This window comes from Rhinolophus sinicus, linkage group LG13 (assembly GCF_036562045.2).
Source record: "Rhinolophus sinicus isolate RSC01 linkage group LG13, ASM3656204v1, whole genome shotgun sequence".
NCBI classification, from domain to species: Eukaryota; Metazoa; Chordata; class Mammalia; order Chiroptera; family Rhinolophidae; genus Rhinolophus; species Rhinolophus sinicus.
In genome coordinates this window covers 47842975-47866128 of record NC_133762.1, presented here as the reverse complement: position 1 = coordinate 47866128, position 23154 = coordinate 47842975, and the positions used below count along the sequence as shown (strand labels likewise).

At 48.3% G+C, this 23154-nt stretch overlaps 1 protein-coding gene across 1 annotated transcript in view; it reads left to right on the top strand.

Annotated features, from left to right (window-relative positions):
- Window positions 1-202: 202 nt before the first annotated feature.
- JAG1 (jagged canonical Notch ligand 1) overlaps window positions 203-23154 on the top strand; it is a 35296-nt gene continuing 12344 nt past the window's right edge. Inside the window, exons 1-8 of the mRNA XM_019734916.2 lie at window positions 203-759; window positions 1168-1473; window positions 9970-10021; window positions 15142-15396; window positions 17223-17283; window positions 21043-21173; window positions 21613-21732; window positions 22167-22280. Coding sequence (XP_019590475.1) covers window positions 679-759; window positions 1168-1473; window positions 9970-10021; window positions 15142-15396; window positions 17223-17283; window positions 21043-21173; window positions 21613-21732; window positions 22167-22280 — 1120 coding nt within the window. The 5' untranslated portion in view covers window positions 203-678. The remainder of the gene's footprint in view (window positions 760-1167; window positions 1474-9969; window positions 10022-15141; window positions 15397-17222; window positions 17284-21042; window positions 21174-21612; window positions 21733-22166; window positions 22281-23154) is intronic.

Genomic DNA, 23154 nt, shown 5'->3' with positions numbered 1-23154 from the left:
CTGGGCCCCCGGACGTCGAAGAGGTGCTGCGAATCCCTGAGCCCCCAACCCCTTCCAAGTTCCTCCCAGTACTCCCCCTACCCATCAACCCGGAGGGGAAGGGGCGTGTCCGTTCAGGACACGCCCCTCATGAATATTAACAAGCGCGCATGCGCCTGCCGGGCGCGCTGGGTAAAGGTGGCTAGTCTCGGCCTCGGCTCCCAGACGGGCTCTCCGAGTCCCTCTCCGAGAGCCGGGCGGGCACGCGTCATTGTGTTACCTGCGGCCGGCCAGCGAGCTGGGCTAGGGTTTTTTTTTTTTCTCCCCTCCCTCCCTCCTTTCTGTGCAGCTGATCTGAAAGGGAATAAAAGGCTGCGCATAATCATAATAATAAAAGAAGGGGAACGCGAGAGAAGGAAAGAAAGCCGGGAGGTGGAAGAGGAGGGGGAGCGCCTCAAAGAAGCGATCAGAATAATAAAAGGAGGCCGGGCTCTTTGCCTTCTGGAACGGGCCGCTCGTGAAAAGGCTTTTGAAAAGTGGTGTTGTTTTCCAGTCGTGCATGCTCCAATCGGCGGAGTATATTAGAGCCGGGACGCGGCGGCCGCAGGGGCAGCGGCGACGGCAGCACCGGCGGGAACACCAGCGCGAACAGCAGCGGCGGCAGCGGCGTCCCGAGTGCCCGCGGCGCGCAGAGCAGCGATGCGGTCCCCACGGACGCGCGGCCGGCCCGGGCGCCCCCTGAGCCTCCTGCTCGCTCTGCTCTGTGCCCTGCGAGCTAAGGTAGGAGCCCGTCGGGCCTCCCTCCCAGCCCGCCCTCTCTTTTCCTTAGCGGCGCCCTGGACGCCTGCGGTTGAGCGCCGCGAGCGGGGTCAGGAGCCCTCGGTCGCCTGGCTTCCCGACCGTGCTCCTGCTCCCGCGAGGCTGCACCTGAGCTGGAGGAGCCCCCGGCCTCCTAAATGTATCGTCCAGCCCGGGCAGAGCGCGTTCTCTCCGCTCTCAGTCCTCCGGGGCAGTCGTCGGATTTTTCTCGTACTCGTGCATTCTCTGCTTGGGAATCGCGTTGAGTCCTGCTCCCAGTTTTGCAAAATTATTTTCACTTGGCACCGAGTTCTTGTCGGGGCGGGCGGGGAGGGGGGGTCTCCTCGAAGGAAGCTTTCCCCCGTGCTGACCTCCCTCCCTTGCCGGCAGGTATGCGGAGCCTCCGGCCAGTTCGAGTTAGAGATCCTGTCCATGCAGAATGTGAATGGGGAGCTGCAGAACGGGAACTGCTGCGGTGGCGCCCGAAATCCGGGGGACCGCAAGTGCGCCCGCGACGAGTGTGACACATACTTCAAAGTGTGCCTCAAGGAGTACCAGTCCCGCGTCACGGCCGGGGGGCCGTGCAGCTTCGGCTCCGGGTCCACTCCTGTCATCGGGGGCAACACCTTCAATCTCAAGGCCAGTCGCGGCAATGAACGCAACCGCATCGTTCTGCCTTTCAGTTTCGCCTGGCCGGTGAGTGACGGACGCTGGGTGGGAGGCCGGAGCAAGGTTCGCACCCGCGCCTGCGGAGCGCTGTTTTCTGTTGGGAGAGGGATATAAGGGCCTTGGCTTGAAACGCGGCGCTAACTCGGGAAGATTTTTAAGGTGGGGAGTTATGCAGCAACATTCGGCAGGCCCCATCCCCGCCGCTTTTTGCTAAGCGCACTAAAGTGGGGACTCCAGAAATTGTGGGGCAAAGCTCCCCGGAAAGCAGTTTTAACTTGCAACTTGAAGGCCCCAGAATAACACCCCCACCCCCACCCCACGAGCCAGGAGTCATTATAGATGATCTTTGCTTAATCGATTAAACCTGATGCGCCGTTGAAGGCGACTCGGCTCAATTCTGGCCTTCGAACGCGGTCCAAATTGGCACCCTCCCCTTTCCCGTGAACGGCCCGGAGGGCGGGTGTGTCCTTCCTGGAGGGTGTGGAGGGAACCCGTTTCCCGCTGCTCCCCAGGAGATTTTGGTGCGTGCGGGGGCGCGCTTCGGGCTAGGCGCAAGGGCGCGGGGGCGGCCCCCGGAGGTGGGGGTGGTTCTTCGGGCCTTCTCCTAGCTGCCGCCCGGGGAGCCTCCGCCCCCTGCCGGCCCCTTCCTGCCCTCGCCCCCGCGCGGTGTATCCTTGTGGCCTTATTTCCAGCGGTTCCCGGGCTCTGGAACAGCTGTGTTTGCAAACTTCCCGGGGAAGGGCGGGGGTGCCCCTTAGTCCGGCGGGCGCACGGCCCCCTCAAGCTTTCGGGGGCGTGCCAGGGCCTGGAAGGGGCGGCCCGCTGGAGGCAGTCCCTGAGGGTGCCTGTACGTGGACCCGCGCCGGATTGCTGCTCGAGGCCCGGGACCGCACTGGCTGAACGTGCAGCAAGGCCCTTGCAACATCCCGAAATGGGTGGAAGGAAGATGGGCGCGATTGCAGAAGGGGAGGAAAGGGAAAAATGTTGGTGCCCTCTGCCCTGCTCCTCCTGTCCAGGAGGCGTGACTCATTGATAGGATTGGGGCTTGGCTCAGCCTGTGCTGAGAGGGTGGGTGGTGAGGGGAGGGGGAAGCTCAGTGCCGCGGGGAGTACTCGCTGCCACGTGCTCTAATGGGGTGCACTAGGCTGCCTCCTATCCGCAGCCTGGGGCTGTGATTCCCAACTCAGTGAGAACAGGGGAGAGTGTCTGTCTTGTGTGTGAAGCTTGGGGTGGCCCCTCAAGGCCCACGTTTACAGAAACTGGTGTTGTAAAGTGCTCTCTGCTGTGGGGGAGATAAGACAGTTATCAGAAACATGCCATTAAAAGGGGCTTATAAAAACTTGTGGTATGGGGAGTTCTCTGTCAATAGGGGCTGCTGCTTCTGTTGTGGGGTTTCATTTTTGCCAAGCGTGTTTATCTTGTCTGTTAATCCCCTATTAGGGAAAACTTGAAGCTAAAGAGGTTCGCCACATTTTTAATCTGACTGTGAATACTGTTTGCCCTTGAACGTAACCTATTTGGAGTTTAGGGGGAAGGGGCCTGCAGGTGGTTCCACCCTCTGAAGGATCAGTCTGAGCCCCCTCACTTTCCTCAAGACCATAAAAGGAATCCTATTAGTGATATGGAAAAGCTGCAGGCCTGGCTGAGCTTCATTTTGGAGAAGAGGGTCAGAGGGAGGCATGGATGAAAACAGGGAGTCTTGCTTGCTCCCCAGGCTGGCTGGGGAAAGTGACCTAGAAGGTGTGTCTTTCCCCTTTTGACACTTGGCAGAGAGGCCTGGATGGGGAAGGAGTGGAAGCAGCGTGTGAGGGCAGAGAGATGATTGATTTCCTGGTGCTGTTCTGTGGTTTCAGGCCCACGGGTCACCAACCATGAAATAGACTTTCTAGAATGGGGGTGACTGCTGGGGCTACACTGAGAGTGTGGTTCTTTTGAAGCTGGGCCAAATGCATGTATCACTCATAAACAAGTCTCCACCCTGCTACACCAAAAAGGCCTGCTGTGAAATATAAGCTTTACTTCCAAAGAGAAACCGGAGTTTAGGTGTATTGTTTTAGTTTATTTTCCTGAGTGCAGTTGGAGAAACACCAGTCTGTACCTTTCAAGAATGATTCCAGGGTGAGTGTTAACTAACGTGAAAGCACTCAGGTAGACAAATAAGTATGGAAGTGAATAAGCACAGCTTCACTCGCTTTGGCAACTAAATATTAATAAGCGTGTCTATTTAAAACTGATTTCCTTGAATAGCTAATAACTGAACTTGGTTCAGAATTCAAGGTTCACAGGATATATGGTTTAGGCAGCCACAATTTCTGTTAGCAGGGTCCTCCCAAATGTTCTGTGGTTCAGAGAGCATGGTAGAAGTTAAGTTGAGAAAGTTGTATAATTCATGTCTTGTTTGGAATTACAACCCCAGTCAAACAACTGTTCATGTTCTGGAGAGGAAGAGGAGGAAAATATTTGGTTAGACATGAAATATAATCCCCCTCCCAGTGTCCATGTGGGTAGCTCTGTAGAGGTGGGGCTGCCCGCTGGATAGTACCATGTTATGTCCCACTTGGTGTCCACTGCCCCAGCTCCAGTCTTGTGGTAGTTTTCATTGGTGGCTTCTAATCACCATACCAGTGCTGCTCCCAAGGGGCTTCACTTGAAGCAGCTAGCCTGATTTATGATCCTCCAATCTGGGGACCCAGTGATAAGAACATACGTGGTGAGAGGGTAATTGGGCTGAATGGGAACTAATTTGGGAATAACCATTTATAAATCACTGAAATGGTTATGTTTCCCCTCCCAAACTTAGTGCTAAATCCCAGTAGTGCCTGTTTATTAAAAATACCTTAGTGTAATTACCACTGCCCATTCCCAAAAGCTTTTCAGGAACTCAGAACCCTGGTTAGCTATAGTGATGCATTGCTGGCCCTAGGGTGAAATGAATCCAGAAAAACTTTGGGGGAAGCAATTGCGGTATCTAGTCTCACAGCCTCCTACTTGAATGCCATTGGCACTGATAAACGGCTTGCTGAGCTCAACTTAATTTTTCTAGGAAAATCCAATGAAGTGTGATTGCTGCATACCAGAGGGATGTCAGCTTTGGCCTTCTTCACACTTTTAAGGCCAGAATGAGCAACTGCCAGGGGTTTGGGTGAACTAGATGCCGGCAAGGTTAATCACAGTACAATTGACAAGTCCTTGACGTTGTGCCTTCGTATTTCCCAGTCCCTAAGCCTTCACAGATGTGGCATGGACACGTGGAGGGCAGAGGGATGGGGTCCTCATTTGAGACGGCTCATTTCTGCAGCCAGTATGTGCAACCCATGTGGTCAGTATGCATGCAGACCGATACCACACGTGTGTTTACGTGCTCAGAGCAATTGAGTTAATGCACGTGGAGAAACCACTTTGAAAACACCCTTTGCACTAAGACACCTACCTCAGAGGAAAACAATGAAATGACATGTCTGCATTGCAAAGCCAGGCTTGGGGGAAAGGCCGAGCTGTGCTCACTTTGCACCAAGTGTCTCTGCAGCATGGCTGCTTCCCAAATGGAATCCTTATTCAAGGTACTTGGCTTTTAATAGTTTTTTCCTCTTCCAGGTGTAACCTCCTTGTTGTCTTGTTTCTTAGCAACTTATTCAAACTTCCAGTTACTTACATGAGTTTGGAACCCACCAACTCCCCACCCATAATTCTACAGAGACTGCAAACATTTTTAGAGAATGGTGTGAATGAAGCTTTTGGCATCAAGACTGTTGGGAAAGTTGGATAGGTAAGGAGGGGAGGCAGCAACCACTTAGAGGTGTTTAGCCTCCTAGAAAACCAGTGACCTGAATACTGCCTAAAATCTTTACCGCCAAGAATGATAGGGGACCCTTTGGATAGAGGATAAGTGGAAGGTATTGCATGGAGGAAACACGTTATGCATGAAAAAGCAAAGCCAAGGCAACAAGGAGTCTTCATGGTCCTGATCTGAAAACAGGACTGCAAACAGGCCTTGGCTGGATGCGGAGCAGCCACTGGCCCATTGTAGAGCTAGAACTTGGTTCCGATGCCAGCTTTTCAGGATTAGTTCCAGTGCAAGAGTGCATCATCTCTGGATGTGCATACAATTAGCATCGTAATCCATAAAGGCAAATGTTTTTGAGAATTCCGCCTTAGTGAACTTCCAGAGGCACGTTCCTACCCCCAGCAACAACCCATAGGTTAGGTTCTGAGCTGCTGAGAAGGGTGACACTTGGCTCCAGCTTTTACAGACATTTAATAAAATAGAACGAAACTTAAACTGTTTTTTGAACTTTAGGAAGATGTATTAGGATGCATGGGAAGTCATGATTCTTGCGTTTTCTAGAATGGTAGCAGAAGAGGGGTAGGATTCTGGGTTCAGAAATGTCCTGTCTTTATCTTGACTCTTGGGGCCAGGTGTCCCTATTGTGACTCCCTTGCTGGTTTCTGAACACTGTGGACTGCCTTACCCCGTGGCCCTTATTTTTATGGTGCTAGTGACACTTGTCACTGGTGCCGTGCATGTGCGGGGAAGAAATTCCACAACATGGCTCCCAATGGTTAAAAGTGGTACGTAAATAGTGAAACATTCAGAGCCCTCTACCAGCTCAGCCCAGTTTTTGTGCACTTTTGGTAAATAAGTAGAAAGGCTTCTTGTTCAGGCTTGCTCGGTGTGAACCAACGGTTGTGCTTGGCTGGCTTCTCGGTATTCTATCTATTAACCTCGCCACCCTTTTGTAACTGGTGCATTTAATTATCAGTGGGATGCTTTTCAAACAGGTAAGGGTAATGATGGGAAAGGGGGTGGGGGCATCTCATTGAGTCTCAAATCTGGATATGAGCTCTGGGGCCCACTTGGTGGGTCTTTGAGGTGAGCTTTCATGAGAAAATCACCCTTTGTAACCAGATCGGACTCTATTGAAATGTCAAGCCCTGTAGACTAAATGGGTTTCTACGACTAAAGTCTTCTTAGTTTGGATGCTGTGGGTTAGTTGTCCATGCCTCACCTGGCCAAAACCCCGTGATACGGGAATTGTTTGTGCCAGTATGCGTGTGCCCATGCATGGAATCTTGGACACTTTTATTTAATGTCTGTGACCTGAATATTTTATCCTCTGGCCGCCCAGACGCAGGCAGGACAATACTGTGGCCGAACTGACTGAATGAGGATTACAGAGAATAATGTGGCCTCTCCAAAAATAATGCTAATACAAGGCCAGCAACAGGAAGTGACAGTTGAGTCAGCAGAGTACAGGGCCCCAGACAAACCCAGGGCTGAGTGCCTCTGTACAATGGCCCCGTGGGCACATGGGGTATTCCCAGGGTGTGAGTTCTTCGGGCCTGCCTGTCATAGCAGCCTGAGGTTTTGGACACTGCACGCGTGCCGTTTGGATGGCGGTTTGTTTGTGTCCGTCAGCTTGGCAGGAGTGGAGGCAGCCGCTTCTCAGGGCTTGGTTTGGCTGCCACTATTGCCAGGAAAAGGAAGCTCCCAGCTGCCAACACAATTACCTTTGTTTCTTACATCCCCCTTCTTAATGTGGCAATTAAGTGCTTACCACTCTGCCTGGTGCCAAGGCAACCACCATGGATGGGATGGAGCACAGCACATAGCCCTCCCACAGCCCCAGTGCTGAGGCGGGAAGGAGGTGCTTGGGGCACCCGGTGGCCCTGGGATTCCTTGGGGCTTAGATGCCAGGACCCTTTCTAAGTAAAACCCCATGGAAGTCCTCCCCAAAGGTCATTCTGAAAGCTTACCATTCGTCCTTCCTGCTGCGTGAGAATGAGAACCTGCCGCTATGTTGCCGTATTTCCTTGGGCCTGGAGCTGGGAAGGTGCAGAAATGATTCACTCTGCAAACCCAGACTGAAGGTCTGTTAGTACCCATCCCTCCTGCTTTGCCCCCAGGCCATTTTTCTGGGCAAATTTAAAGGGGTGGGGGGGATGGAAGCTGAGTGATGCATTACAAGAGTTTTATTTTTATAGTTGGAAACCAAAAAAAAAATTCAGGTATTTGCTGTTTTGTATGTGGGTTTTTTGGTATGAACTCGTTAAGTTTGAATACTCAGCCATCTTCTTGCCTGGCGCTCCTTTCCCAGCCCGTGGGAAGGCCTGTGGAACTCTGCTGGGGGTCAGGTTTGCAATGGTGAATTGGATGTGACATGATCATAGTGGATTGCTGATTTGGGCCTGGTACCTTGCTTTGATGGCATAAGGTGTGAGTGGTTTGGAGTTTGGGTGTATGTTCTGGGCTGTACAGAGGTCAGGTGTGGGCCTGGGAAAAATTAAAATTCCCTAGCAACTAATAATCATTGTTAAATTATCTTGATTGTCCATCTGTAGTGTGGGGATGGAGTGGGCAGTAAGAGTGCCTCCTAACAGGGGCTGTGACGGGAACCCTTTTTTCTGAAGGCTGGGCAGGAGGAATCCTTCTGGCCCAGGAGGTGAGTCCTAGAGCCATAAACCCTCCTCCGAAACAAGGGAAGAGAAGGTTCAGGGCTCTTTTTTTTTTTTTTTTTGGCAAGGCTTTGTTGTCAACCGTGCAGTCCCCAGCCCTCACCTCATATCTACCTCTGAGAAGGCAGTTTATGGAAAATCATGAAACAGCATCGAGAGCTTTGTGCCATTCTATTCCCTCCTGGTGGGACAGGGTTGGTGAGCAGCTTCCGACGTCTTTCCAGTTCTGGGGAGGATGAGCCTGGTAGACAGCTTGGTCTTCCAAGTTCTTGTGCAAGACCAAGGATGCCTTCTTCCTTGAGCAGGAAGCAGAGTTAATAGTGTCACACCAGCTCAGTCCCGGGACGCCTTCCCGTTCCATGGTGTTTGCGGGTATTATGTGTTTAGAGCTTGGGCAAGTCTGTCGAAACTGGGTATCAATGCATCTAATCAGAAGATTAATTACAACAATGTGTGGAAGTGAAGAACGTTGGTCTCATGATCAGCAAATGAAGGGATTAATTATACAAAATCAGCCCCACATCTGGCCTCATTTTGACTTGGCTCACGTCAAATCAGTAGAGAAATATAATTTCTTTCTACTCTCAGGGAAGAGTCTTGTAATTTGTAGGAAGTCCTAGAAAACTTAGAGGCTGTAGATAAGGTGTAACTTTCACTAATAAAATATTAACGATGACAACAATGGGTTTGGACCGATGGCCATTGACAGGAGAGGGCTGGGTATGTGCCCCAGCTTGCCCGGTTTTGCTTGCTTTTCTGAGCATTTTCCCACAGTTATCAGTGAACGAAATGGAATCCTACTCTGCTTTGAGTATGAAACATATTTCGGCTGTGTTCCAAGGCAGGGTCTATCACAAGATATTTTTATATTCAGAGGCGGCCTGCTGTATCGCTGTGTGAGCAGTAAGCTTGCCTGGAGTTATGAATGAAGCTCCTTTTCTAGTCCTGTCCGTTTTTGCCTTCACTTTGTAGGTTCCTTTCCTTGGTGAGTGTGTTTGTTGGCATGGCATTGTTTGATCAATACACGCTACAGTTTCCGATGTATTGGTATCTGACAGTTAGTGACAGCACAGGGGTACAACAAAAGGGTTCATGCGCCTTTCTCCCCACCCCCTGTGATATATTTCTCCAGCACCAAGATAGCAGAAAGTTGATTTAAACCCTGGTGTTTTGTGAGACTGACCTCATTCTAAATTACAAATGAAGATTTGAGTAAAAGTGGGAATTTGCTAATGGCTTGGATTTTGGGGGGAGGTGGAATTCTGAGATAAGCCTGGAAGATAAAAGGTGCCTTCAGTATAATAGCTGGCACCCCGCCAGTGTCCAGGGAATTCGTTTAGTTAGTGAACTCTGATTATTCTTGGAATGTTAGATCTTATTGACAGATAAGTTCATCAATAAATATAACCAACCCTTGGATGTGTGGTTATTTCTCCCTTTTGTGCTTTCCTCCCCAGAGTCTGCCCCCCATGTACCCCAATTTAGGTTTCTGCCTTTGTCTTGGGAGTCTCTGCACCTACCAGCTCCCCCCCCCACCCCCCCCACCCCCCCGCCGCTTCCTAGAGCCACCTGATACTTGTGGGAGCCTAGATGGTCTCACACAGGCCTTTCAAAGGGGTTCTGAAAAGGAAAAGGGGGCCTCCCTGGGGACCGCCCCACCAGGCCCAAAGTGTAACCTTAGCAATACCCAGTCCTCTCTGGATGGGTCCCCCTCCCCTGGTGCAAATACCTGGTTAGGTTAGCTTAGAATAAATTCTTTGTGTGTTTTTCTCATGCACTAGAATTAGGATCTGGAAAGTTGGAAAACTGTATGCTAAGTGTTCAGCTATAGAGAGATAGCATTTCCTGACGATGACTTTGAGCTGCCTGCATCATGCACCCCCACCAGGCAAAAGGAGTCAACTGGGGGTGGCTGCTGGAGTGGGGAGGGGAGTTGGGTGACCTCAGCTCGACAGCAAACAATTTTCATTTTGGCTTTATGGTTTTATTTGGTGGAGTGTGCGGGGAGGCCAAGAGAGTATTGAGAGCTGACCCCTATTTCTGAATACTGTGTTGTTTATCTGTTTGCAGAGGTCCTACACTTTACTTGTGGAGGCGTGGGATTCCAGTAACGACACTGTCCGTAAGTATCACAGCGAAGGACTTGTCTCTGAGCGTGCGTTTCTGGAATTGCAGTGCTTGGCATGGCATATAGTAGTTGTCAGAGCTGGATGTGTCTCCTGGGTGCTTCAGGGAACTTCTACTACCCCTGCCATCTGTCCTCTGCCCCCTCGGGCGAAACTCTCAGTGGAGTCTTCCATAACTTCCCCTAGCCTTTTTGCTTAGAATATTAAGTGGCCAGGACAGATTCCCAGTTAATTCAGTCCCTGAATATGGCACTAGATTATCTTTGGGATAGAGATCTTAATGGTTTTACAACTTTAAAACCTTGTAGACTGCTAAAGGATCAAAGTAGTGACTTTTTAAAAGTCCATTTAAACTTTAAGTGAGCGTTTAATCTCTCATCAGAAAGATAAAGCTGGCAAAGGTGGTGCTGGGCTCTAAAGACCGACCTTGAATTTCACTTGGTGGGCAGGTGAGCTTCCAGCCGGTCAGGGTTTCCCACACTGCACACGACAAACCTTTCATTGAAGCGGAATTCCAGAGCCTCCCAGCCATTACACTTGCCTTGTTCCCTTTTGAAAGATGACTGTTTTCAATGCAGGTTGCTTTCCAGAATAGCTATATAGCTGGGTTTTGGTGGGGAAGCCATAGAGGGTGTCTATAGAAATGGCAGCAGTCTGGCTTACAGGGTAGTCTTTGCTCTTTATTGTAACTTAAACGTATGTTTTCCCTCAGTTGTCAAAATTGCGAGTTCCCTTTTTGTCTGCAGAATCTGGGTGGTTGTCATTGGAAAACTTGATTCACGCTGAAATTTCAGTCTGCATAGGAGGAAGGCTGGATCAAACTTTTTGAGTGTCTCATCCCTTTTTTCCTCTATCTCACTGACCCTTCCTTTCTGTTTTGGCTGCTAATGACATTTCTCCTGCCCCTTTTTCTCGCCTTGCTTTCTTTTTATTTTTCCTGCCTCTGAGAATGGAGAATGCCCAGCGTGAGCCCAGTGAGGGCTTGGTATATGCTAGGTTGGGTCCCTTACGGGCTGTCTGGCTCATTGGGTCACTTGGGGCCACACGGTCATTGCTGAGCCCTCGTGTGTCAGAGGCTCCAGGTCACTTGGACCACTCCTCTTGCTTTGATATCTGAAGTCCAGATTGGTGGACTTCCTCCCTGAGGGGCACCGCTGTCGCACTGAGGTGTGGTGGGAGGGCGTGTGTGACCAGCCTTGGTTGTGGCTGATGCCCGTCAGGGTCATAGACACCTCTTTGTTCTCTGTCTTCCTCCCTTGCCACAGGGATTGTGTGCACATTATGTCACTGTGACCTGCTTACAATGGTAACTAAGCATTGGAAAGGTTGGGGAGGGGGAGAAATCGTTTTTTCAGATATTCTGGTGCAGACGTGCTGTTCTCCTCCCCCTCCATTTTAGATGTTAAAACAATGGTGGAGAGAAGAGAGCTGGGTCAGATACTTGTTAGGGCATACAAGGGACTTGAGGGTCTTCCACTGTCCCAAAGGTCAAGTTAGCTGTGCCCCTGGGAATCCAGTGCCCCTGGGAATCCAGTGCCCGTAAAGATCTGCCCATGGTTGTCTGCATTTTGGGGTAGCCCCGTTTCGGAGATCTGGGGCCTCTCATCTCTTGCTGGGGATATAACCAAATCCTTGGCAGGGCGCAAGGAGGACTTGGGCAGGGATAAAGGGCTTTCTGACTTCCAGTCTTGGAGAGGGGTTGCCACACTTTTTCAGCCTCTCTTTTGATGCTTCCAAGTACATTCAAAGCAAAATTTGACGTCTTCCCTCTCCAAAAGCAGATCCGGCCTAGTTCCGTTTATGGATGCCTAGCATTAGCATTTGAACACCCAGTACTGCAAGCCAGAAATCTGGACCACAACCCTTTTGTACCTCTCTCTCAGCATCCATATCTAATCCACCTCCAAAACCTTATCTCCGAATCTAATCCACCTCTGACAGTCTTATCTCTAACACATTACCAGTGTCCTGCCGCCTCCCCTGCCATTGCACTGGTCCAAGGCACCATCTGCTCACCCCCTAACTCTTAACAATAGCGGCTTGATTAGTCAACCCCTGTCTACTGTGGTCTGTCTGCCTACAGTGCTTTCTCCATTCTCCTGCCATTCTGGCCTTTTCAGAGCATAATGTTTAATGGTCACTTTTGGTAAGAGCTTCCTGCTGCTCTTGCAACAAATCTTTGTGTGGCCCTCAAGGCCTTGCACAGCCCCACTTTGTTTCCCTGCCAGCTCTATCTTATATTTCACATTGTCATCCATCATATTCGTATTCTAGTCATACCCTACCAGTCACCTTTCTGTCCTCAGATGCCTCACATTCTCTTCCACCTCTGGGCCTTTGCACATGCTGTTCACTCTGGAGTGTTTTGTTTTTCACTTTCTTCACCCTCTGCCCCTTCCAAGGGACTGGACTCCATGAGGGCAGACTGAGTATGTATAGCAACATAAATGGAGTTGCTTTTTGGGGCCCAAACAAGTTGCAGACATCCTGGCTTCAGATTAGAGGCAGAGACCTGAGTTTTGGAACAGAGAATCTCACATCAGCTGTCCAGTGAACCCTCACAAGTAGTGCCTGGCCCAAGGAAAGCCCAGGTGCTGTGCATGTGTTAGAAAGTATTGTCTAAGGCTGGCCCTCCTGTCATCAGTCCTCTAAGGCCATTTCTATTATATTTTACAACTGCAGTATATAGGATATAGATTTATCTTTCTGTCCCAGAGCAATGGCTTCAGTTTATTAGGCTTCTCAGTAGATATAGGTAAACACAAACAGGCATTCTCAAGACCAGGTTTTCCTTGTAGCTTAGCCTTCTTGGCTAAGGGCCCTGCCTGTTTGTGGGTTGCTGAGGTCCTGGGGTTATGCTCAGACTTGCCTCTCATTACCTGCTCCTTGGCCTGCAAGGCTGTTGTGGGCCCTCGGTGCTCCACCTTCATGCAGTGAAGATTGTGGGAAGGCCTGGTAACTTCCTTTTCCAGTCACAAAGCTGACCTACCAAGTGAACTACTCCAGATGCACTTATGATGCCCCAAGCTGATAGGAGGTGTGATTCAGGAGGGAGCAGCTTAGAAACAGGCAGCAAACTTGCTCTCTCTAACCCAAATGCCAGAAACCGTGTCACAGACAGACGCACTGGACTCTCTGCCGCTTGGCTGTTAAGAAAAGTCTGTCAGGCAGGTGTGAAGTTAGTTATACATATCTGTTAGCCCCATCGAGGGTTCTGAAAGGATCACTTCGCAGCATTTCTTCCTGGAAATGAGTAGGGAGCATACTAAGCTATTGAAAATGACAGTGTCGGCCTGTGCGTGTAGGACTGGCCTGGACTCTGGTACGAATTGTTTGTTGTTGATACCTGCTGGAGAGAAGCTAAAAGCCTTTGGGCCATGGCAAGTGTGTTTAAGTAATTCCTTTATTAAGATCTCATAGTCACATGGTGATAGCTCAGTATACTTTTTAATTGAACCAGCAGAGCAAACACACAGTTAATGGAGGGACATTTTTGTCATTCTTTTGCCTGTGTTTATTTGCAAAACTTAAGATAGTAAAGTGTTTTCTGCAAGTGGTTCTGTGTGTGCTGGGGTGTAAGTCTGCAGGTATGTGGGCTTGTTCAAGGCTTGTCTTGCCCGCAAGACAGTTGAAGAAATCCAGAGGGTGAACATCAGGGCCATGCTGGAAGTGGAGTGTGGATGAAGCAGCTTAGGTGTTCCTTCTCTCCTGGTCACCTGTAGGGTTTGCATAGCCTTATAAATGAGCACAGGCCCCGGGCCTAGAAAAACGAGTGTGGGTGGGTAAGAATCACAAAGACATTGCAAGTAGGTACTAACACGGTCTCTCCAAGGTGGCCTTGAATTTGACAAGGTGGTGAAGGGTTGGTGCTGGCAGGTTTAAGAAAACAAACACAAGACCAGGCTGGGTGCTGACTTACTGCCGTGCTTTCTTTTCACATCCCTCCCCTGAACTCTTGGCACCTGGTGTTTGGAGCTATTTTAATACCTGTCTTTTCTCAGATTAGATTATAAGTGGCCTCAGGGCAGGGACCACTTCTTCCTGAGAGCTGCTTGAGCTCTGGGTGTGTTTATTTTCCTCAGGAGGCACCCTTTAAGGAGCGTGAGGTGGGTCAAAAAGCCCCTCAATCTACCGTTCTCTAAACTGGGGTGAATTCCTTTCACATCTGTCTTCTGGGCAAATGTGAAAGATGAAATGCATCAAGCTTGTAGTAATTGCTATTTAAATTGCTATTTAAAATTGCTATTATAAATTTCACCAGCTTAAAAGGTGGTGAAATTTGTAATTTTTAAAAACATAACTCCTTGGCTTCCAGTGAAGAGTTTGAAAGTCTTTCTAAAGCAAGATACAAAACTCTAAAACCAGAAGAGAAAGATTGCTAACCTTGACCTGAAATGATGAAATTTCTCTACATTCCACAACAGGCTACTTTCTACAATATGTAGAGTTTTTGCAAATCAGTCACCACCAGTGCAGTAGAAAACTTGATAAAGGGAAGAAGCACGTGACAGTTCACAGGAACAAATACTACAAATGGTTTTGTAAACGTGTGAAAGGGTGCACACCATCACTTAATTAAATGCTAATTACAACAAGAGATACTTCTTTATCTATCAGGCAAAGATCAGAAAGTTTGATAGTACCTTGTTGGGAAACAGTTTCCTGTGCTGGTGAGAGGACAAATGACAGGCCTTCATTCGAGGTAGTTTGGGGTTGTCTGTGGACAGACGGGGATTGGTTGTGCATGTCCTCTTTGAGTCAGCACTTCCATTTCTAGGTTATTTCTTTCTCTCAGAGGCATGGGCACATATGTTCAAGAATGTTTGTTGTAGCTTTCCTTAATAGCCAAAGGCCAGAACAACCTAAACTGGAACTAGGTAAATTATTTCCTTGTACTTCCAGACAGTGAAATACTATGCACCCAGGAAAAGGGTAAATAACTGGTAAGGGTGGTTGCCTCTGGGCACAGGGATGAACTTTGCATTTTCTGCCCTTTTGTACTGTTTGAATTTTGTACCATGTGCATTTATTATTAAAAATAGCCAAAATGGTCAGGGAAGAAGGCTCTGATGTGAATGTTAATGCAGTTCATCTTTGTTTTCCCCTTTGCCTCTAGAACCTGACAGCATTATTGAAAAGGCTTCTCACTCGGGCATGATAAACCCCAGCCGTCAGTGGCAGACACTAAAGCAGAACACAGGGGTTGCCCACTTTGAGTATCAGATTCGCGTGACCTGCGATGACTATTACTATGGCTTCGGCTGCAATAAGTTCTGCCGACCCAGAGACGACTTCTTTGGACACTATGCCTGTGACCAGAATGGCAACAAAACTTGTATGGAAGGCTGGATGGGCCCCGAATGTAACAAAGGTATGTGGGCGTGTGCCGAGTGGGTCAACCAGCTCTGTGTGTCTGTCGCTTCTGGTGTCAGTTCTTACCCTCTCCCTGCATTTAGGTGGCTGTCTCAGGTGGGGTGAGACTTTGGCTTTTTTCTATGCCTGAAGCACGCAGATGTTGAGCTTAGAAGGCGGCGGGCTATTGGTGCCCCATCCACCAGCGGCTCTGAGGGAGCACTGTCCTTGGTCACAGCGGAGTCACTGCATGTCCCATCCATCCATCGCACAGTCTGTGAATCACCTGGGGTACAAAGGCCAGCCCCCTTTGCCTTAACTGTGCGACGGTTCACACTCCAGAGCTTCCCCTGGGATCAGGATGAAGCCAGACTCCCACTGAGACCACGTCCTTGCCCAGCTCCTACCTCTGCCCTATCTGGTACCTTCCACCTCTTTCTCCTGTACCCGAATCCCCTTCTCAGGCTCTGCTTCTACGCGACCTGACCTAAAACATGCCAAGTGGGACTGTGTCAGCCTAGTCAATGTCTGAACAGATAATCCTGTAGGAAATGACAGCCCCTGAGCTCGAGGTGGCCTTAGGGCAAGGTTTCACTGGGCATCTTTTGGGGCCGTGGCAAGTGGTGAGCCTGAGCTTTCATACTGGTGTAGAATTGAACCCATCCGCAGTGGCACAGGCATCCCTCAGAGCTGTGGTTCGGTTCCAGCCCAGCACAGTAAAGCGGGTATTGCAATAATTCCAGTTGTCGTAATCTTTGTTGATGGAGGGTCTTGCCTTCAATTAAAACAAAAAAAAATCGGTGAAGCACAATAAAGAGAAGCACAATAGAATGAGATATGCCTGTATGAGCTTTCAGATGTGCTATCGACTGTCCCAGCCCTTTCTAGAATTCAGTGAATTATCACATTCACAGATATTCACAGAATTGTCTGTGTTCTTTACTTTTACAAAGCTCTTGAGTCTTAGCAAATTGATGGGTAGTTCTAGTAAAGTATAATAGGCCCTCACGAACATTAATGTACTCTGCCTATTTCACATAATTTGATAAATTCTTTCAAGATAAACATGAATTAAAAACATTTTTGAACTGTGACTGAAGGGCAGGGTGGAGAGGAATTTGCAGTAATACTGGGTAATACTGCTTTCTTAAAGAATTGGAGACAAGAGTTTTAAAAGGATGATGTTTCCGGGCTCCATGTGAAAGAATTGATAAATATATTTTAAGTAGTTGGTATTCTAAACATCAGTAATATCGTGTTTCCCTGAAAATAAAACCTAGCCGGACCATCAGCTCTAATGCGTCTTTTGGAGCAAAAATTAATATAAGACCATATATTACTTATTTTACTATAAGACTGGGTTTTATATAATGTAATATTGGCTTTGTCAGTCCCATGGGATTTTTGAGACCCAGGCATTTGGGGGTGGGAGGGAGGTTAAGGAGGCTGGGGGAGGGGGGGTCATCTGAATGTGCCCGGATGGGGCAGAGTGGGTGAGCTGAGGGAGAATTTTACCTCCTTTTCCCTTTGGTGAGGTGGGAATTGACAAGGGAGCAGAGTAGCTATTGTTTGGAGAGACTGGATGAAGACCCCCTCCCCCCATCAACTTGCCTACATTTTTTGTCCCTAAATAGTATCATGTTTTGAGGATCTGCTAGCATGACCTTGAAGTTTAAAGCTGGATTTGTTATTTGGGCACTTCCCATCTTCCTCTCCTCACAATGGACTTGATACAAGATCTCTTAAAATTGTGGATTTTGTAGGCTTAATGCAGTAGGCCATTTTCATGGCACTGGCGGTACAAGAAACGGGCCGTGTGCTGATGCATCCTTCTGTTTTTTACAGCTATTTGCCGACAGGGCTGTAGTCCCAAGCACGGGTCTTGCAAACTCCCAGGTGACTGCAGGTAAATGACTAAATTGTCTTGTTTTTCGTTTTAATACTTTTTTTCTGAATGCAAACTGAGGACTGACTTTATTGTGAATACGTTTCTTTGGAAGAAAAGAAAGCTTTAAAAAAAAATTCAAATAGGCACATCCAAAGCTTATTAAATTATACCAGCTGTCCAGTGGAATGCACACACTTCTCTCGTAGGAAAAAAGGAAACTCTTATGGGCATAGTCAGTGACTTCATGTAGTAACTGTTCTGTAAATTGATAACACGTTTTTGTAATCTTCCCCATAACGTGCTAATGGACTAGATGGAGGGATGTGGGCATGTTTCTTTGCGTCTGTCTCCGCCCCTGCCCCGGTTTCCATCTCCCAGCCCTCCCCCACTTTTCCCATCAATAGGGGAAAGTGGAGCATTCTTTAGAATGGGATTAGTACAATCTCCTGGCCCCTTTGCAGGCGGGAGACAGGCCTGTGCTGAGAGGTTAATGGTTGCGCTGGAATCTTGTCAGTTGAGCCTGATGGATGTAGACTTTGCTGCTGGCCTTTGAAGTCTGTTCTTTTATGATCCCAGACAATGCAGAAGCCAAATGAGACCTACCCCGACTGCTTCCTGATTACAGTTTTGGGAACTTCTTGAAATGTACATGATACCAATTTGGGAAAGGCTTGCTTCAGGAAATACTGTTCGTGCTGTGGCATTTTGACACAATCTCACAATTTACTCTTCTTCCTCTCATATATTACGGATTAGATTTAATGTGACGCTAACTGGGTCCTTTGGGGCCTGCCATGTTTGCCCCCAAAGCTACCCTGGTTTAAGCCAAGGAAAGCTTATAACACAGTTTAAACCAGTGCATCTGAAGCTAATGTTACATAGGGCACTTGTCACAGTGCAGATGCTGAGTCTGTAGGTCTGAGTCTCTGCATTTCTAACAAGCTCCTGAGCAATGGTGCAGTTGCAGATGGGGCCATACTTTGGGAATCACTGTCCCCAGACTTTGGTACTCCCAAGTTAGTTCCCCAAATTACTAGGGAACTGTCAATGCAGATTCCTCGGCACCACCCCACACCCATGAATCTCAGTTTCTGGGTTTGGCCCGGAAATCTGCATTCTGACAAGCCAGTCACATTTGACAGGACCGTCTGTGGCTTTTAGCACCCCCCCCACCGCATCTGTTCCCCTCCCATGCAGCGGGAGCACTGGGCTCTGAGGCTTGAAGCTGAAGTGGGAATGAAGACAGTTGGATGTATAAAAAAACAAATTGACCTGAAAATAGTCTCTTCCTCAACTTCAGAAAGATAAGATTATTTTCTGGAAGGCTGAGGGGGTTTGCATAGTAACTCCCATCGGTGGCGGCTGACTAGTATTTAACAGCATTGCTGTCAAACGTTGAGCAGGCGTCCACCTCTAACTGTGTAATTAAGGGTGTTCTGGAGAAAGTCAGATCAGCAGTGCTATTAGCCACTCCGGTGCTGCTCTGCTCTCAGATGAATATCAGCGGAGGCCAACCACGATTTCTGCTACTGTCATCAGAATAAACTCACTGCTGCGCCCTCCCAGCCAGAACAACAGGCTTTGTTTCCAGAATTTAGCCCTTTCTCTTTCGAAGTCTCACCTCCCACTCCCTGCCCAGACTCGCACCAGTGCCCTTATTTACTTAAGGTGCGACTTTCCCACACGTCATTTGCATAGTCTCTCAACCCTTCTTCTCCCTCCCTTGAAAGAAAATCAAAACAGAACCTTCCTGCTGAGGAAGTTCAGGTTCTGTCCTGCTCCAGAAATAGTTGAATGGCAAGTTACCTGTCAGTTGTCTTTTGGATTATGTATTACAGAGGTGTTTTTTTTTTTTTTTCCCCCCACTTGAGAAAACTTTCCTGGTTTTGTTGTTCCCAAGTAGACTTAGAGTCCTTTTTCTGGGCACACATGCTTGCTTTATTGCAAACGGGCCAATAATATCAAACTTAATTATGAGTCATCATATGAGGAAAGTCACTTCAATTTCTCATGAGAACCTTAATCATATGCTATTAAACCTGGGGATAACTTTGTGATACCTCTTTTAGGGTCAGTATTTTTGTTTTCTTTTGAAGTCATCTGTGGCTTCTTATGGTTCCTTTTTTATGCTTGGCAATCCTTCTCTCATTAATTAGGAGGTGAGGTTGGGTCGTCAGCTGCCTTTTTTTTTATTAGACAAATTGAAGAGGTGTAGGGATCCTTAATTTTGAAGGGAATAAGAGAATATGATAAAACATATTGCTGTTTCCAAATCAGTTTCTTCTTCCTATCTTTCAAGCTAAGAATATGAGTAGCAATCTTTAATTGAATTGCCCCCCCACCTCCCAATGACTTGAGTGTCCAGTTTTTAAAAATTTCTACTAGATTTATTTTCTTATTTCGCTCCTTTAAATAGTCACTTGTCATTTAGACTCATGTTCTGTTTTACATGAAGCAGAATTCTGTCAGATTAATTTTAAACCACACATTCTGGTGGTTCTCTGTATTGGGGTGTGGATAGCTTGTTGATAGAAGTTAGGAAACAATCCGTATTCTCAGGGGTTGAGCTGGTTCTCAGCTGAGAGTGATTAGCTATTAGCTGGATCCCCATAATTTTCCCATGACAAGGATTTGTTCGCCTGCCTCCAGATCTCTGGAAACCGAAAGCCTTTCCTTCTTGGGGGTTGCTTGTTTTTCAGTTACAGCAGAGAGGCTAAAGGGGGCGTTGGTTCTGACCATGGCTTTTCCCAGGTCCCATTATGGAAATATTTGCCTCTCCCTGTTCCTCACTCACACCACCTTCTTTCCACCATCAGGCCTTCCCCCAACCCCCCCTCCTATTTGTGAAAGCTTGATTTTTGAGAAGGCAGTTAAAGTTTCAGAGGGCTTGAAACTTGAGGGGTGAGTGGTTGAGATCCTGCCCTCTCTCCCACCCCAGGTGAAGGTTTATGTTTGTGTTTTTGTTTGGGGATCAAAGGCACCATTTGGCCTCGAAAGAGTCCGATTAATGAGGCACTTATAAAGGAAACTCGACTCCCTTCCCCAATACTAGATAAACTGAGTTGACCTTCCCCCCCCCCCCCGCCCAAAGTGAGAAATAACTATAAAATAAGCATAAGCAGCCACAGTAGTGGGTCATAAATCATCTATGGAATTGGTTCTGAGAGCTGTTGCTTCCCTCACCCTCCCTGCAGAAATGGGTTCAGGGTTCCTACCCTCGTCTTTGCCAAAGAAGGTGCCCCCTTTCCCTCCTTGTTTGATTTCATAAAACTTCATCCTAAAGCAGTTTCCTGCCGCACTTGGTGTCTTGTTGCATTTTTGTGCACTGGGGTCGTGACTTGCTGTTTAGACAAAGAGCTGAGCCAAGCTGCTGTGTAAAAATTGCCCGAAGTGCCGCATTTGCGGAGACTTTCACATGGCTATTGTTGTCACTCGAGAGTCCTTCCTTTCCCTCTATAGTCTGCCTGGGGATTGATTTATTCCACCCTCGGCTCATTCCTGTAAGCCTGAGAAGAGTGGCTTTGTGAAGGGCAGCCCCACACCGGCCTCTCCCCAAACAGCCCTCCCTTTGTCATGTGTCGCCTGGGAGGAGACCTTGGCCCAACTATGAAAATGTTTGTTTAGAAGGAGCCCCTAGACAAACCTTTGAGAGGCTACCATCCTGTTACCCAAAATGAAACAAAACAGAAAAACCCTGGACTTGGCAGCCTTGTCTTAATGGCACAGATCTTCCTGAATGTTCTAGAGACTAAAGTAGGGTGTACTGTCTGTTTCCAGGTGCCAGTACGGCTGGCAGGGCCTGTACTGTGACAAATGTATCCCGCACCCGGGGTGCGTCCATGGCACCTGTAACGAGCCCTGGCAGTGCCTCTGTGAGACCAACTGGGGCGGTCAGCTCTGCGACAAAGGTATGGCCCTCAGGGATGGGATCCGGGTGGGACGGGGACCTCAGGAGGAGCCCGAGGTCTTAGGGGTGGGATGGCAATTTGGTTTTTTAATTTCTTTATTTTTATTTGCAGAGGCTTTTATTATAAATCTGTTTAAATTTGCTTTTAATGTTATGGTTTGGATTTTTTTTCTTTTCATTGAAGTATAATTGACATGCAGTATATTAGTTTTAAGAGTAGAACATGATTTGACATTTATTTACGTTGCAAAGTGGTCACCACAATGACTGGTTACCATCTGTCACCTTACCGAGTTAATACAATATTATTAACTATACTCCTCATACCTATGACTTATTTAATAACTTGTGGCTTTTAAAAGAGGAACGGGGTAGAAACACAGCAGGTTAGCAGTGTTTGCATCTTTGAGCGACTGACTTCTTCGGGGTCTTCTTGGCAGATCTCAATTACTGCGGGACTCACCAGCCGTGTCTCAATCGGGGGACGTGTAGTAACACGGGTCCTGACAAATATCAGTGTTCCTGCCCTGACGGGTATTCAGGACCCAACTGTGAAATTGGTAAGTGGTCCAGGAGGAATGAGATCTCTGTGTTGAATTTTTTTGCACACTAGGCTTTCAAAATATACTTAAGGATTCATAGAAACAGGAACATATCCTTTAAAGTTAAGACTTGTGATCCAGCAGTGCTGTGGGTCTTTGCGACTGCTTTTAAGTCACTCCAGTGTTTTGGGTAATGCTGACTAGCATGGGAGGCAGTGTGTTTGTGATGCGATGACCCTGGCTCCGAGATACCTTGAAAGGTGGCTGGAGACAGCTTAGCGAGAAAGAGGACTTCCTTTCTTCCGTAGACACAGCAGGGTGATATCATACGCTTGCTGTTATTTTTTGAAACAAGCTTAAGCTGGTGGCCCAGGTGTGGGATCTGGTTGTGGGGAGAGGGTGTGAGTAGCAAAAAGCAGCGTCCCTTGCTGACTGCCATCTGGGTTTTGCAGCGGAGCACGCCTGCCTCTCTGATCCCTGCCACAACAGAGGCAGCTGCAAGGAGACTTCCCTGGGCTTTGAGTGTGAATGTTCTCCGGGCTGGACTGGCCCCACCTGCTCCACAAGTAAGTCTGGGCCTTGGCCTGTGTCCTTTCTAGAGGGTCATTGTGTTGAGCTACGGGGTTGGGGCAGATACCTGGGCACATGGTCCAGTGTGAGGTCTGGGTGATGTATCTTTCTTGATGGGAGGGGGTGAATGCAGTCAGTCTGTTGGGGAGTCTGGCATGAGGTTCTGCCCTTTGCACTTGGAAGGACCCCCATACTATCTGCTAAGTTAGCAGATATGTGGCTGCTACTGGAAGAACTTCGTCACGGCATAGCTCCTAACTTTGCATGTGCTCCTGAAGCTCTGCCTCCTCCAAATTGAATCATGGAGAGTCTGTCTACAGGGGGGGTTGTCACTACTGAATTTTGTCATGGGGGCAGGTGGTTGTAGAGTCACCATGGCTACCAGACTTGGCTGCCCATCAGAACCGCCTGGGTGCTTGACAGTACAGTTCTCTGGGTTCCACACAGTTTCCCTTTGGAACTGGAGAGTCTATATTCTTTAACAAGTTCCTGGGTTTGAGGTGCAGCCAGGTCTGAGAACCACCATCATCAGCATCCTTGAGAGCAGCGCTCAGCGTGGTTTAGGATGGGGTTTTGGGTCGGATGGCCTAGGCTGGCACCATAGCTTCCACACACCACCGTCAGACTCTGGCCACATACTCTCCCCATGCTCTGTTTAAATGGGATAGTGGCAATTCCCATCTCCAAGGGTTGGGAAGACTCAATGAATTAATTTACAGAGAGAGCCTGGCACCTACTAAGTGGACAGTAGATGAATTCTTAAGAGACAGCTATACTCCAGTACAGAAGTGGGGAGTTGGGGACCCCAGGTGTGTTATTTTGAGACAACTCTGAGAAATAGGAAGAACAAGGTTTTCCACCAGTAAAAAA